Here is a 17,602-nt window from a genome sequence, read left to right on the forward strand (position 1 = left end):
ACATGCTCAAATACTCATTCATTGAAATACTTGACTTTGGTGCCAGACATTATGATAAATAAGCAAATAAACAAGCATCTAAAGATAGTAATTGCTGTCCGTGGATGACCAAGTAGTAGAACAGAAAGAAATGTAATAATTATAACACTGTCAGTAAACTCCTGGTAGAAATAGGTAGGCCCAGAGCACCTCGGGATCACAGAAGAGAGACCCTGGCCCCAGGGGGGCAGGAATGGATTCATCAAAGGAAATAATGACTGAGCTCAATCTTGAAGAACAAGGAACCATTAGCAGGGGAAAGGGAATGTTGTATTGTTAGCACTGTAGTGTTCACACAGGCAGAGGGGAAGAGCCTGATGCATTCTGGGAACTGCAAGTCATTCCATGTAGTAGCAACTATGCTAGAGCTGGGCAGCAAGGAATGAGTTTCAAAGGCTGGGTCATTAGAGGTCATCTAAAGATTTTGAGATCTGTACTGAAGCAGTGGGAAGCCATTCTAGGATTTCAAAGGAGAATGGCATGGACAGATTTGCATTACAGAGAAATTCTCTTTGCTATGTCAGTCCCAGCCAGGCAGACTAATTAGGAGGCTGAGGCAATAATCTATGCAAGAGATGTTGAGCTCTCCATTAAGATAGTGGCAGGGAAAATAAAGAGAGAAAAAAATGGAGTTAAAGAACATTAAAGAGATTGATTGGGAAGAATATGAAGGATGAGCAGCCCCATCCAGGAGCTTGGATAGCCTCTGGTTTGGGCAACGGGGTGGCTAAGGTAATTTTCTCTGAATGTTGTGATGTATGCCAAACTGTCCCTGGAGCACATTGAATTTATCTTGTCTGTGAGACATACAGGATCCTTGAAAGCTACTGAGAACATAAATCTTAAGCTCAGGAAAAAAGACTTTATAAGGTATTTGGTTGTCATCCCAAGTAGATTGTAGTGGAACCATTGGTAATTAGGAAATTTTTCAGAGGAAGTGAGAAGAAAATGAATGCGGATACACTGAGGATCATGAATATTTTAGAGGCAGCTGAAGAAGAGGGAACTTGTCACCGAGATAAGAACAAGCAGCCTGAGAGACAGAGGGAAAGCCAGGAATTAAGGAAGGTCTTCCGCTGGGCACCCTTGGCTCACTCCTGTAATCCTAGCTACTCAGGAGGCTGAGATCTGAGGACTGCAGTTTGAAGCCAGCCCAGAACTCCCATGAGACTCTTATCTCCTCATAATTACCAGAAAATTACCAGAAGTAGAGCTGTGACTTAAAGTGGTAGAGCTCTACTCTTGACCAAAAGCAGCTCAGGGACAGTGCCCAGATGCTGAGTTCAAGCCCCATGATTGACAGACGCAACGGGGTGGGGATTGGTGGGGGGAGGGACTTCCTCATACCCTGTTAAGTCCACCCTCTGTGGAAGAAAGGAGCGGAGCACAAGTGGCAGAGATGCCCTGGCCAATTGAGCTGGCCTCATTAACACATCTCCCTGGACTAACACAGTATTGCCAGAATGTCTGAGGATAGTTACTGAGTTTATTGTTTAAGTGGGTGTCTCCTCCTCAAGAAAATGAGGACAGGGGATTTTAAGGAGTAGTCAGATGACAGTGTTGGTCAAGGCAGGTATCCATGGGAAGAGGGACCCTTCGTGGAGAAAGTCTGCTCATTCATGGGTTCCACAGAGATTTGGAGAGTCAATTGTACACAGGTTGTTGTCCGTGACAACACATGGGAAGAGTGTGCATATGAATTTGTGGGTGAGCACGGCAGGGAAACAAAGGGACCATCATCCCTCGGAACAGGATATGAAGATTACAATAGAAGAGAGTTAAAGAAATAAGTGGAATCCTAAAATAGGCAGAGCTAGCCGAATGGACAAGATTACCACTTTGAAACTGGATCCTCCTTTCTTTCTGGACTCTTACCTGTGTGTCGTATGGGCATAATGTTAACCTTTCTGTTGCCTCTTTGAGCTCTGTGGTGGGAAGTGGAGAATTCAGCCAGTTAATCCATGATTAACTTACAAGAGGGTGGGGTGCGTGTGTGTTCTTAGCTGTCATTGTTATTAATAGGACTGAGAGCAACCAGAGTCTGGAATCACCTGCAAACCTAACTATAAGTGTGCTAACTGAGGGCCTGAAAGCTTGGCAGGAAGCCTTGCATTCCTCCAGGAAGTGCTCACAGGAGAGAGGCTTTGGAGATTGGCAAATTGGGTCATGGAGAGGCTGCTGCAAGGACAGCAAACACAGAGAGCGCGGGCTATCAGAAACCTGTGTGGTGTGTGCAGGAAGAAGTCCTCTTGAGACTTGAGGGGAAGCATGTGAATCTGGGGAGCCATGGGCACATTGCCTTGAGTAGGGGGTGGGGGGAAGAGTGGCAGAGGAAACAACCTGGCAGAAAGCAAGTACCAGGGACCTTGAGTGCTGGCATCTTTTCTGGAAGCAGAGTGGTGTCAGGATCTGTCTCCTTCTCTGGGCTTCTCCTGATGAGAATGGCTGAACATAGATAAATGTTTGGAGTGCAAACTCCATTCCTGGGACACAGAAGTGCTGTGATTGCCCTGGAAGAGGTGCCGCTCGGTCCCCTGCTATCAGATGAGAACGCTGAGGTGCAGAGACCGAGAAGGCCATCCTGCTGATGGATGGTGGCATACACCTAAAAGCTGGCATTGTAGCTCCAGGGCCTGATTCCATCCACCGTGCTGTCATTACCTGTCCTGTTACAACATGGCTGGCAGGGGTATGGGGACATGGGGTGGGAGGGAGAGGACAGTGGAGATTGGGACCATGCCTTTGATAGATTAATGGCAGTTCATGAAGAGCATGTTCCTGTCTTAATCAAGACTGTAAGAATTAGACGCCTTGTAAAGTGCTCTAGTCACTGGTAGATGTATTGTGAAGACACAGGGCCCTCCCAGAAGTATCTGTGCCTGCCTGCCTGCCTCTCTGCCTGTCTGTCTGTCTGCCTGTCTGTCTGTCTGTCAACACAGAGCTTTCTGTTGGCATCTTGTCTGAATATATACTGCCAATGCTTTTCTTTGCCAGGAGTGGGGTGTGGGGGGGTGTTGCTTATAGGGTTTGAACTCAGGGCCTTGGCACTGTCCCTGAGCTCTTTCACTCTACCACTCTTACCACTTTGAGACACAGCTCCAACTTCCATTTTTCTGGTGCTTCACTGAAGGTAAGAGTCTCAGACTTTCCTGCCTGGGCTGGCTTTGAACCTCAGTTCTCAGATCTTAGCCCCCTGAGTAGCTAGGATTACAGAAGTTAGCCACTAGTGGCTGGCAATACATTTTTTTAAAAGACTTTAGCCAGTCCTGCCTTAACCTGAGCTGACAGACCCAGCTCCAATACCACATGATATACACACTCCTCAGTTTCTGTGTGGTCGACGCTCTGCATAAATACAAAGAATCTGCTGAGTCCAGTGTCGTCCTCTGTCCTTCTCTGGGTTGGATGAGGAAGGTTGCGACTGGGTAGAGAGAAGCTTCACTCAGAAATCTCAAGAACTTCAGTAGTTAGTGATGCTTGAAATTCTAGTATTGACCCAACCTTGTACTCCTCACACCCAGTCTGTGGACAGGTTCTGTGAGTCTACATGAGACTCCTCCTTTCCCATCACCAAACTCACCTTGGGCTCTAGGGTCTTCTAGATACATGCTGTAATCCAGTCTTCAGCTGGGCACTGGTGGCTCATACCTATAATCCTAGCTACTCTGGAGGCTGAGATCCAAGATTTCAGTTCGAAGCCAATCCAGGGCAGGAAAGTCCATGAGACTCTTCTCTCCAGTTAACCACCAAAAAGCCAGAAGTGGAGCTGTGGGTTAAGTGATAGAATGCTAGCCTTAAGCTGAAAGCTTAGAGACTGTACCCAGGCCCCGAGTTCAAACCCCAGGACTGGCACACACACACAGAGACACAGAGACACACAGACACACAAAGTGGGCTGGCTTATGCTCAAAGTCTTTGTGCAGGTGTTCTGTCACTTCTATCTGTGGTTGTCCAACCTGTGACTGATTAGTATCCCTTCCACTTGACTGACCCCTCTTGGGTCAGGATAATCTTCTCCTCTTACTGGACATTCTGCGGCCCCTTCCCTTCTTCTTCCAACCCCTTTCTCCAGCTCTGATATCTCAACCACCCTCAGGATTGCTTACCCCCTTGTCACTTCCTTGATTTCCTTCTCTTTTCAGCCTTGATTCTCCAGTTCTATCCTGAGTTCATAGCACATCTGAACATGCACACAGCTAAGCAGATGTCAAATGCTTGAGGAATTTAATATGGAGTGATTAATAGCTGACGGATGATCTCTTGGCCTTTTGGTATTTTTTTGGCTTTTGAGTTTTTATTACATTTTTTAGAATATTTCATATAAGCCATCTGACTGTAATGACTGAGTACTTGTTAGAAGCAAAGCCAAGTAAAAGCCTTAACTACTAATCCTATTAAAGACCTTCCCATTATTGCTTGTGCTTATGTTTTAGCTTCTAATTTGTGGGCTGTGACAACAGGAAGTATGTTATTATTGTTGTAGATCCCAAAGCACCTCTTATAAAAGAATCCTGGACTATAGGAGCTAATGAATGCCCTTCTGCTTGAGGTATATGCCTTATGTGATCATTTTAATATGATTTTCCCCCTCTAATTTTAATTTGTATTCATGCCTTACTTGAAATCACTCTCATTGCTTGTTTCCAATTAATCTTGAGTTTTTGCCCAGGAAGGTATTCAATTGCCCTCAAAGCTATTTAATTTTTTTCTCTTGATTAAACAAATTTTTTGTCCTTATCAGAATCTTCCATCCTCTCTAACAGACTCTTCTATATTCTTTCAGACTTCTACACAGTAATAAAGCCCCTGATCCCTGGTTCATTAGAGTTCTTTAGGGGTAACTTGCCAGCTTCCTTTGAGTTACGGATCCCAAGGAGGTTTGTGTTGCATTAGTTTTCTCAACAAGAGATGAAGTAGTCCCACACACACTTTGCTGCAGGAGCAAAGCTCAGTCAGTTTGATTGGTTATTGCTGAGACCATTTTTTTTTTACCAGTCATAACTGGCTTGATTATGTATGGCTTATAAAATTATGAAAATAATTGAATATTTCCTAAGGCATATATTTCTGGGGGTGGGAAGCTGGAAGATAGCTTGGAAGTAAAACGTGACATAATGTAAGTAAAACATGAAGCCATGCCAAACAAATACAATACTGTGAAGTCTACCTGAATCCAGATGTCCAGTACCACTGGGGAAGAGGAGGTAATTTAAAAAGTTACGTGTAGCTAGACATCTGACTACTGAGAACTGAGAATCTTTGTGACTAGCCTAGTCTGGGAAGATGCTTTTCCTTAAATGTTAGACCTTCTTGAGTCCCTTTTCTACATGCCAGTAATGGTCTGCAGTTATATTTACCATCCTGACCTTTCCCCTATAATCTCTGACACTACCACCAAACATACACAAACACCTTCGGTCTTTGCATAGTCAGGAGGAAAATTAAGGCAAGAGAAAATCAGGCAATAATGGTACTTTCAGGAAAGGCTGAGCAGCCGGCTCTCATGGCTGTTTTCATCAGCAGCTTTCTTCTGTCCAATGTTTTCCAAGGAGGCTGGGTTTGAAAAGGCTTATGAATTCTTTTAGCATAACCTTTGTTGGGAAAATGAACGACAAGTGGTTCATTTATGCTGAGCCTTTTGTCATCAGCATTTATAGCTACTCTGTTTATTCGCTTTGTAAAAAGCCATTCTGAGGGCTGATGAATGTGCTTTACAAGAGAATATAAGAGCCCTGCCATTTGTTTTGATTGGGCTCCATTTGGATTCATAGTGAGCAGGTGCCATCATTTGGAATTGGTTTTGGCAGTGGTTTGGTTATATAAATACTAGATGAATGGACGGAAACTTTATTTAAATTGTTTTCATCAGTACAAATAGGAGAGCTTTATGTGGTATAGAAGACTTTCCATGGTTCTATTTTTATACCTTCTAACCATACAAATGTGTAACACACCATATGTCTGAACATATGTATGTATAAGTGGCCTCCACTATGCAAATACATAATATGCAGATTATCTGCATTTCTGTAAAAGAAAATCTGAGACTATGATTTCCTAATATAACTGAGCGATTTCCTAGTCTTAACTTTGGAAACTATGTCAAGGGTTGTTTTCAGTTTGATGTAATTTTTGTGGTTTATATCTAAACCTGAGAAAATGGCCCAACACAGTTTAAACCCTTTGGGTTTTATTGTTCTTTTGTTATTGTTATTGGTTGCCAAAGCCCATTGAAGAATACTGAACCTCCTTTTTTTTTTTTTTTTTTTTTTTTTGTCGGTCGTGGGGCTTGAACTCTGGGCCTGGGCGCTGTCCCTCAGCTCTTCAGCTCAAGGCGAGCGCTCTACCACTTGAGCTACAGCGCCACTTCCGGTTTTTCTGGTGGTTTATTGGAGATAGGAGTCTCACGGTCTCACCTGCCCGGGCTGGCTTTGAACCGCGATCCTCAGATCTCAGCCTCCTGAGTAGCTAGGATTACAGGCGTGAGCCACCAGCGCCCGGCTGAACCTCCTTTTTTTGCAGAACAGGGATTTAAACTCAGAGCCTCATGCTTGCTAGGCAAGCACTCTACTACTTGAAGCAAGCACTCAACCTTTTCTGATTTTAGTTATTTTTGAAACAGTGTCTCACATGTTTGCCTAGGCCAGCCTGGACCATAATCCTTCTACTTATGCTTTCTGTGATGACAAGCATGTACCACCACACCTAACCATGGATGGAGCTGAGTCTTGCCAACTCTTTGCCTGAGCTGGACTTGAACCACAATCCTCCTGAGTTATACTGTCTGAATAGCTGAAATTACAGGCATGAATCACCATACCCTACTCCATACCTCTTCTTAAGCACACTTGGAGGAAGATGGCAAACTTCCTACCTTGCCAGTAAGTCTGTGGAAAGCTAAGGAGTACTATAAAGGGTTTATTCTTTAAGGTAACAGAATCTGAATACTAAATACCAACAGAGAGTAAAAAAAAAAAAGACTGCCTGGCATGTATTATTGCTAGCTGAACTGCTATCTCAACACTCAGCATATGACACCAGAAGTTGGCTCTGTTTAGTATCATTTAAAAAATAACTTCTAGCGAGGAGTCTTGTGTGAGATTACTTATCAATGTACTGCTAAGGAGACCTGAGCCATATGCTTAATACCCTTACATGGCCTTTAGAATTTCTGCATTCCCAGCTCTTGCCAGAGACTGTAACTGTGAGCGCTCTGCTGTCCAATCCTTATCAAAAGGCTGGCAAGGAGAAATGCTATTCAGAGAGGGCTGCCTAAAAGATAATGCAGTCAGTGCCTCATTGAGAGACTTGAAATTTTATTCATGGTTTATGTCAGATCATCAGATAGCTTCCCACTGGGGTCTCCAGACATTAGCTTCTTCTCTGTGTCATGGCAGGAGAAGACAAATGAAAATGATACATCTATCATGGAATTTTTGAGTTGCATGTTAAAAGACTCACAGTGATTCCATAGTAAGAAAACCAAGTCAGGCACCCATGTGCTCCATGCCTGTTATCCCAGCCACCCAGTAGACTGAGAGCTGAGGATCACAGTTCGAAGCCAGCCCAGGCAAGGAAGTCCACAATATTCTTATCTCCAATTAACTACCAAAAAAGATCTGAAGTGGAGCTGTGGCTCAAGGGTTAATGTTCTAGCCTTGAGCAAAAATGCTCAGAGACAACACCCAGGCCCTGAGTTCAAACCCTGGGGTAGAGTCGTGGGGGAAGGTACAGTGAAGTCCTAACTTGCAGTTCTAGCACATGTGATGTTATTTGGGAATGTTTTTTGCAGGTGTAATCGAGTTAAGATGAGGCCATAAGAGTGGGCTTGAACCCACTATGACTAGTATCTTTGTAATAAGAGGAAGATGGCATGTGTAGACAGACACACACATGGGCATGCTATGCGGTGAGAGAGGCCAAGATTGTAATGATACAGCCTTAAGCCAAGGAATGCCAAGGATGAATGGCCACCGTGGAAGCTAGGGGGAGGGGAAGAAAGGATCCTGCCCAGACCCTCAAAGGGAGCACAGCACTGTTGGGTACCTTGGTTTGGGACTTGTAGCTTCTGCAACTGTGAGGAAATAGTGTGTTGTGTTCAGCCATGCACTTTGTGCTACTTTGTACGAGCAACCTGAGGGAAGTAATAAAAAGCTGTAGAGGCGCAGAAAGAAATGCAAGGTCAAACTCCTGTGCAGGAAGGAGTCACAGAGTCTGGGCTGCTCTGTGGGGGAAGAATGCTGCCCTGTCCATGACTTCCTGCAGAAGAAGACCCCGCCAGGAGGCTGTGATGGCCACACAGCCCAGTGGCAGGCAGAGATCCCTCCGCTTAGGACAATCTGGGTGGTGTGAGTGTGTGGCTGCTACAATAGGCTGAAAGAGATCTCTAGGTAATGGAGGTTGTGTGTAGTTATTTGATTTATTAACTCATTTGTATAGCAGACAGAGCAAATTTAGTCCTTGTATTTGTTTTAAATACAAAAGAATATTGCTGAGGTATAGCTCAGTGGTAGATATGTTTCGTTAGTATGAACAAATTCATACTAGAATGAATGGGCTTGATTGCCATCACAATATGCAATGATTTTAGAATAGAAAGAACCACAGGTAAAATAAAATAATAACCTTAGATTAGGACTATAGCTTAATTGTAGAACACTGGGCTGGTCCTGGGTTCCATCTCCAGTACTGAGGAAAGAAAGCTCACACTTTAAGATGACTAGGGTGGTGTCTGCCCATAATCCCAACACTTGGGAAGCTGAGACAGGAGAATTACATGTTGAAGACCAGTCTGGGCTATGTAGGAAAACCCTGCCTCAAAAGAAAATAGTGTGCATAAGCAAGCACACAGGAAAGTTTAAGAAACTATACAGCAAACTGTGGACATTGGTTTTCTCTGGGAGGAGCTAGGGTAGGACCTGACTCATTTCACTTTATACCTCTCTGCATTTTAAAAAGTTGATTACTGGGCTGGGAAGGTGGCTCAGTGGTAGAGTGCTTGCCTTGCATGCATGAGGTCCTGGGTTCAATTCCTCAGCACCACATAAGCAGAAAAGTCTGGAAGTGGCACTGTGGCTTAAATGGGAGAGTCTAGCCTTTAGCTGAAGGGCTGAGGGACAGTGCCCAGGCCCAGAGTTAAGGCCCCAGGACCAACAAAAACAAAGTTGATTACTGCAAGACACTAATGGCTCACATCTGTAATCCTAGCTATTCAGGAGGCAGCCACTCTGGGTAGGAAAGACTCTTTATTTTTCCAGTTAACTACCCAAAAGACAGAGAAGTGCTGCTATAGCTCAAGTGGTAAAACACCACCCTTGAACAGAAAAGACTAAGCGACAGTGCCAGGCCCTGAGTTTAAACATCAGTCCCTGAGTTTAAACATCAGTCCCAAAGAACATGCACATGCAGAGACACACAGACACATACACACACACACACACACACACACCACACACACACACACACACACACACATACACATACACACACACACACACACACACACACACACACACACACACACACACACACACACACACACACACACACACACACACACACACACTGATTACCAGCAGGGCATTGTAGTACATGCCAGTATTCACAACTACTCAGGAGGCTGAGGCAGGAGGATTTTGAGTTTTGAGTTTGAGGTCAGCCTAGACAACTTTGTGGGTCCTTGCCGCAAAATAAAATAAAAAGATTTGAAGATGTAGCTCAGTAGAACACTAGCCTGATGTGTATAAAACCCTGATTTCAGTCCCCAGTGCCACAAAAAGAAATTTGAAAAGTTGATTACAATAGAATGTTTTATATAAAACATAGCCAAAGAGATTTATTGAACCATTCTTTCAAGCTGTATCATTTAAGCAACTGGGGGGGAAAAAAACCCACAGTTGACAGGGACAATATCGAAGTTCTGTCCACATTTGAAGAGAATTCTTGTCTCTGAAAACCCATGGGAAATGTGCCGGACTCCAGCCTCTCAGTCCAACAATATCTGTGGTTTGAACAACTGTATTGTTCTTCTCTTCTGGACATTGAGCATCTAGCTGCTGATGTGTCTTCCTTTGCTGTGGAAACTGGGGATGTTGGAGTCACTCTAGAGATGCAGTTTATTCTGCATCATATCAGATCATGTGGCTTTCATTCAAAGGGTGGTTCACTAGTGGAATCACCTTGTTGCCTATCTTTTGCTTCCCGTTACACACATATCTTTCTTTAAATTTTAACTGCTTGATGGGTACTGGTGGCTCACATCTATAATCCTAGCTACTCCAGGAGGCTGAGATCTGAGGATCATGGTTTGAAGCCAGTCTGGGCAGGAAAGGCCATGAGACTCTTATCTCTTTATCCAGTTAACCACCAAGAAACTAGAAATGATGCTATGGCTTGCAGTGGTAGAGCATTAGCTTTGAGCAAAAGAGCTCAAGGGCAGTGCCTAGGCCTGAGTTCAAGACCCAGGACTGACAAAAACAAAAACAAAAAACCTTATCTGCTTATATTGTATGTATGTATATGAACCTCAGATTCTTTGGGGGATTTGAAGCAGGGGATATGAATAAATACTAATCAATGATTTCTATATTAACAGGAACCTGGGAAATAAAACAGTTTCCAGAATGAATAGGTTACCCACTAGTACCAACAACAGATGACTTGCCATTCCCTTGACAAAGGTAAGGAACTAAATTCTATATTTTTAATTGATTCTGACTGGCACAGCATAAGCCTTTGCTTTTTTATTGTAGGTTTATTTACAAATGTGCTAAATAAAATATGTATCTAGTTCATGACCTTTAATTTTGAAATTACCAAATTTAAAGCAAACCTCAAACAACAGAAATGGACATTTAGTGAATGTCAGCATGACTGAAGGAATAAAACCCAAGAGATGTGGCTCTGCCATTAATTACTATCTGTGGACATAATTTTTAATAGCAAGAATGTTTTCCTTCTCTTTTGAATGTATACTTAGAGAATATAGCAAAATATTAACACTGAAGACGAATATATCTATAATCTTATCATCTGTGTGTCTGGGAATGTCTTGCCTCTTTTCCATCTTTTATGTTTTATGTGTGGAGAAATCTGAAATTACAGTGTTCTAAGACACAATGTTTTTGATCTCTAGTTACCTTGGTTTCCACAGCAAATCACTAGTTCATTGCAAATGACGAGTATAATTGGCCTGAAGCATGAAGTCTAATAATATGCACAAATAGCAGCCACCATGACCATGTGACCAGTTTCCTAGCTTCTCCCTGAGGAGTTCATTTGTGTCTCCTACCTGTTGTGCCTGGTTCATGTTGTGTGACCTGGGTCCAAGATCACTCTAACGAAGGAAAAACGACAACTTGGAATCCTGATGATAATCATGGTCCTGTTTATCATCATCTGCTTTGTGTTCCTTTAAAAAAAAGATTAATGTTTTAAATGAAAGTTTGACCATTTTCTCCTCCTTTTTCACACTATAAAGTCAGGTGTGGTTTACAGAGTAATAACAGGTAGTTTGAGTCCATTTCATCACCTGCCCTTCCATCATGCCATTTTATCAATTTCTCATTTGGGATCCTTTTCAGGCATACTTTCAGAGACCCTCTGGAAGTGCTTCCATCTTTAAAAACAAAAAGATGCAGTACATTAGAGGTGGTGCTTGCGGTAGCATTTTTCAGGGAGGCCTTCATGAACTTGGTTGTATGAAATAGAAGGATAGTGTTTTACCCTGGGCTGCTATTAGAAAGCCTTTTAGTTTTCTTAGGATTTTATTCAGAATCCACCAAATGTTATTCCCAGGAGAGTAGAAAAAAATCAATTCTTCTTTAAGCAAATTAAGCAGATATATTGGGAAGCATTAGTTTATGGACCAGCTTTCCTTTAGTACATCCCATTCTAATAGGGACAGGTTAAATGGACAGGGAGAAAAATGGAAAATGAAGAGGGGATATGGGTGAGTTGATTGGCAGCTAGTAATAGACATAGTGAGGTGGGTTTGTGTGATCCATGCTTTCATTCTCCCAAATGGCTTGGGTCACATCAGGCTCACGACCTTAGGGGCAAACCCAATTATTCAGCTCCAATGAGAGAAGTGACGGGTGAATTCTGTGATGTAACAAATGTTGCATTGAAAGCCCAGGATTTATAGATGTGCTTTAAAAGACTGGTAAGAAAGTCAGAATTTTTATTCCTCTTGGTGTGTTAAATATCTTTCCTACAATGTAAAATGAGACCTTTCAGTAAGGTGATTTCCTGATTATACGGTTATTCTCTTAATCGCAGATGTAATTAGTTTGAAAATTCAGATGAAATCAAATGTGAAAGTCTTAGTCTCTCAATGATAATAGTATTTTACCTAAAAGCATTGGAAAAAATACAAAATACTCATAGTTTTTGTATGTAGAAGTGCTAAACTTCTGTGTGCCATCATTATAAAAGAAACGAAAAGACATACAGCATGAGGGAAATAGTAATAATGTGCTTAGCAATTGATGAATAACCTTAAAAACATTCAAGAAAGCACTAATAATAATAACCATTATTGATCCAAAAAATCAATAACTAAAACTCTAAGACCCAAATAGATGGATGGAAAAAAAATGAAACTCAAAATAAGAGATACAAAGAGCTTAAAATGACCCAGAAACAATGTTGCCCTTCACTAGTCATTTTCAGAAATGCAGATTTAAATGGGGAGGGGGACTTTCTTTCACCTGTCAAATCAGCAGATATTTACAGTGATAGCAGTCATTGTAAAATGTATGATGAAACAAGGTCATAGCAACGAATGTGGGTAGACTTGCGAAGAAATTTAGCAGTAGATAGCAAAAGCTGAACAATATGACTTAGTAATTCCAAGAATCTCGTAAAAAAAAAAAAAAACCAGCGACAAAGATGCAAGCTCAGAATAATTATTTGTATTATTTGCAGAAACCAAACTCTTGAACTGCCTCAACTATCCTTCAGTATCATCATTATAACTACAGTATTGAAGACAAGGTGGAGGTCCAGGTGCTGTTGTATTATAGCAATAAATACCATGAGATTTTGATGATCAAATGTGAACATGCTTATGACATCAGTATTCATTGAAAAATACTGAACATGATGGCATTATATTATTTCCACAGAACAAAAGATAGAAACATGAATGCTAGAAATGTGAATAATGAAGTTACTTAAGGGAAGTCAAATTAAGAGTGCTTTTTTTCCTGATTCATATTTTTTGGTACTTTCCAGATATTTTTATAGTAAGTGTTCATATCCAGATGATAATTTTTAAGTGGCTTTGTAGGAAGAAACTTCTTGACATGGTATGGTTTTTGGATCTTCTATAGCATTTTGCTTCAAGCTTTACAGAGTGAATTATTCTACCAAAACCATTTAGAAGCGTTGTTCTAGAAAGATTGAGGAATACCGATTTTGTTTTTAGTATCCTGAAAGTTTCTCTCCTTTTTTAGAAACAACAGCGGTAACTGCCAGGAAAACAAAGCTTGAAAATGCATTCTTGAGTTAGCTATCATCTTAAAATGTTGTATTTTCAAGTTCCAGTTTACACTCAGATGGGAATATTTTTCTCTTATAGATGTCGTCGGCTGCTGAAAATGGGGATGCAGCACCTGCCAAACAAAATGAAGAGAAAACCTACAAAAAGGTGAGTGTCCTATTTTCTTTCTTTATTCACCTCAGGAAGCTCTTTTCTCCTGTTGGACGTGTTGCTAGCATTATACAGGCTCGTCTCCCTCTCCCTCCAGAGACGTTTGCTTGCCTTCTCGTTGCCACTATATCTGCTTGGCACAGACATGGTGACTTGAATAACACAAATGCATTATCTCTCGTTCTGAAAGCCAGGAGTCTGACAGGGCTCAGATGAGTGTCTACAGTTCTTCCAGAAGAATCAGAGAATCCAGCTAGAGGTGACCTACATTCTCCCTATCATAGCTCCCTCTTACCTTAAAGCCTGCTATGGCCAGGGAGCTCTTTCTCGGACTGTATTCTTCTGCCACCCCAAAGGACCTGGGAGGTGACATTATGCCCCTAGATATCCAGGACCATTTTTTTTTTTCTTACAGTCAGGTGGTCAGTAACTTTAATGAGCCCTGCAACCTCCATTGCACATTGGCATGTAATGTAACACCTGCATAGGTCTTAGGGATTAGGAGTAAGAGATTTGAGTGTTGAAGGTTTATTATATCTTAAAATTTCTTTTCCCCTTTTATTCTTGATGGATGGCTAATCAGATGTTTGGGTGGTTTTTTTTTTTTTTTCGTAAAACACATGAATCATATGTTCTGACCACATACATATTCAGGTCACGGGACTCACAAGAGACATTTCCTGTTCAGTCTTTATGTGAGAGAATTTGTCCTCTTCTGGGGAGGGCATTTCTCTGCTTAATGACAGTGATATACATAATTGAAAGGAGATGGTGATTTGAAGACCCTTCCTTTTCTAAGAAGAAGGCTCTTAAGGTGATACAGTGATTTGTGGTCAGTATAGGACTCCTTAGACTACTTTCTATCAACATTTTAAGCATTTTCTACTTTTGAATTTTCAATGAACTTGAAGTATGAAATGCTTCTCCTTTTGTTTTTGAAGTTTTTCCAATTTTATGTCTCATTAATTTCACACAGATCTCTTTTTTCAGGCTTCCCAGTCAGTATGTCTTTCCTTTGCATTTGATAAATTCTTGACTCCTAGAAAACAAGCTAATGTTCCAAAACAATATTATAGATAATGTCCCCAAATATCACTACTCCTGATTACATGTTGACTGTACATGATAGGTTTTCAAAGTACTTGCTCCCTGCCTTCCTAGGAGTAAGAGGTTTGAGTGTTGAAGGTTTATTATATCTTAAATCCTTTTTCCCTTTTATTCTCGAGGGATGGTCGAACAGATGTTTGTTCTTTTTATTTTGTTTTTCATAATCATATGACCTGACCACATATCAGGCCACAGGACTCACAGGAGGCATTTCCTGTTCAGTCTTCATGCGAAAGAATATGTTCTTTTTTCCTGGCATGTCTTTTATCTGATGTTTTCACTTAGCCAAAAGCTAGAAATATAAAAAAGGATGTTGTCATCCAAAAGGATGATGTGGTTAGAGAAAAGAACTCAGAAATATTACATTATTCCTTATAAAATTTGTATATCTGAAGGCAGTCACTCGTGGGTCACATAGCTATCATCCTGAGGATCATGGTTTGAAGCAGCCTGAGCAGATAAATCTGAGAGACTCTTGTTTGCACTTAACCAGAAAAAAAAGCAAGAAGTGGAGCTACAGCTCAAATGGTAGAGTACCAACCTTCAGCAAAAAAGCTAGAGGACAGCACCCAGGCCCCAAGTTCAAGGCCAAGTACACACACACACACACACACACACACACACACACACACACACACACACACACACACACACACACACACACACACACACACACAATGTGTATTCCTGACAAAAGGTAATAATGCATTGTTACTTTTAGTCAAAGATGGAAAATAAATTTTATCTCATTTGCCAAAGACTGTATAAATGTGGTCAAGCATAAGACCAATGTAGAAGAACCTTTTACATTGCCAGCCTGTCACAACTTCAGCTCAGGTTCAGATCAGTATCCAAGTGTACTGAACTTTTGACTCAGTCTGACCTACAGGAGCTCCTTTATGATGTGTACATAATAGGAAGAATATAATCATGATATCTTGACATTTTCCCAGGTGCCCTGCCCTAGGATTTAGCAAAGCAGGTGATCAATAGAATGCCATTCACAATCTAAAAGTAATGCAACGATTCATAATAGAAAATGTGATTAATGTGACACAAACTATATCTTGATAGGCTTATCCTATAACTTATGGGATTCTAACATTATTGTCTCTCACAGATATTTGATTCAGCAAATGCTGAGAAATTTATAAAAGCAAAAACTCAGATGCTATGAAAACAAATACTTTCAATAGATAACAAGAAATGAAGACACACATGCACATGTGGGGAATAGCATTGGGAAGTTTTTATAATTCTTATTTTAAAAGGAATATATGGGCTGGGTTGTAGCTCACTGGCAAAGCACTTGTCTAACAGGTGCAACATCTTGAGTTCAATCCCTAGTACCAAAACAGAAAAGACAACAAAAAAATACAGTTAAAAGGGATATAGATGATGCAGGAGAAAGTATATAGTCCTTCTAAGAAAAGCACCCTAAAAAAGCTGGTCTAAAGCCGGGTGCTGGTGGCTCATGCCTGCAATCCTAGCTACTCAGGAGGCTGAGATCTGAGGATTGCAGTTCAAAGCCAGGCCGGGCAGGAAAGTCCGTGAGACTCTTATCTCCGATAAACAACTAGAAAACCAGAAGTGGCACTGTAGCTCAAGTGGAAGAGCACTCGCCTTGAGCTGAAGAGCTGAGGGACAGTGCCCAGGCCCAGAGTTCAAGCCCTGTGACCGACAAAAAAAAAAAAAAAAGCTGGTCTATTACCTGGAAACTTAGCCCTCAGTAAAACAAGAAAGAAAGCAAGTGTTGCTTTACTGAGAGATCAAAGTCCTGTTTAAATTTGCAATTTAATTCTTTCCTATTAAGCAGAACAATCTTCAAACTAGAGGAGGTGTTAATGATGGTGTTAGACAAGATGATAATATGTGCTCTTGCAAATGTGTTTATCTCTTAGCCCAGATAAATCATTTCCTAGATGAAAGGCCTTGAAGTTAGAAGGGGGCAGTGGCTGGCCATGAGCTTTGAAACAAGCCCAGGAATGGGAGAATTGTCATAAGCAGGACACAAGCAAATCAAGTCCCTACTTTTAAGAATGAGGAAAACGTACATTCTAGAAACTAGATAATAAGTGAGACATCATTTCCCAGCATAATTTGAGCGTGATTACTAAACATATGGTTTATACATAGTTAGAGGAGAAATATGTCTTTTATAAACCTGGGGAAAAATCATCAAGCTATTGTTTATGTCACATTAACCACATTTCCTATTAGGAAAGAGTCCTTGCATTAGGTAAGGAGAATAGTCAGCCTCAACGAATCCTGATTGAAAATCTTCAAGGGGAATTGTCCTTTCAAGCAACATGGAGAAATACGGATTACATTCCATGGAAGTATGATTGGATCTCATTGGATCAGTGGTCCCTAACTAAAAAAGGCTGTTGGGTTCCCTGCTCACTCACTGTTACTATCAGCACCATGCAGGACTTACCTTGCTGTGTCATTTAATGAGAGCATAGAAACTTTGCTTTGACAAATGGACAAATGACAGTGAAACTGGAAATGACAGCCCACAGACAAGATGAATGTCACCAATCCACCAGGCACTTCATCTATTAAGTCTTTGTATCCAGGGACTGGTGGTTCCTTCCTGCAATCCTAGCTACTCAGGAGATTGTGATCTGAGAATTGAGGTTCAAAGCCAGCCTGGGCTGGCAGAAAACTCCATCAGACCAATTAACCAGCAAAAAGCCAAAAGTGAAGGTATGGCTCAAGTGGAAGAGCACCATCCTTGAGCGAGAAGCCGCGCATGAGCCTGAGGCCCTGAATTCAAGCTTCATTACTGGCACATGTGCA

At 41.4% G+C, this 17,602-nt stretch overlaps 1 protein-coding gene across 4 annotated transcripts in view; it reads left to right on the forward strand.

Moving 5' to 3' along the window:
* Pip5k1b (phosphatidylinositol-4-phosphate 5-kinase type 1 beta) overlaps positions 1 to 17,602 on the forward strand; it is a 244,680-nt gene that overhangs the window by 93,502 nt on the left and 133,576 nt on the right. For 3 of the 4 annotated variants that reach the window (XM_070035696.1, XM_070035693.1, XM_070035694.1), the window contains exons 2-3: positions 10,634 to 10,718; positions 13,622 to 13,690. In XM_070035696.1, coding sequence (XP_069891797.1) covers positions 13,622 to 13,690 — 69 coding nt within the window. In that variant the 5' untranslated portion in view covers positions 10,634 to 10,718. Of the gene's footprint in view, positions 1 to 10,633; positions 10,719 to 12,964; positions 13,048 to 13,621; positions 13,691 to 17,602 lie in introns of those variants that run through there. The other variant, XM_070035697.1, reaches the window with a different exon arrangement.

This window comes from Dipodomys merriami, unplaced genomic scaffold (genome assembly GCF_024711535.1).
Source record: "Dipodomys merriami isolate MVZ:Mamm:240054 unplaced genomic scaffold, mDipMer1.0.p SCAF_26, whole genome shotgun sequence".
Classification (NCBI taxonomy): Eukaryota; Metazoa; Chordata; class Mammalia; order Rodentia; family Heteromyidae; genus Dipodomys; species Dipodomys merriami.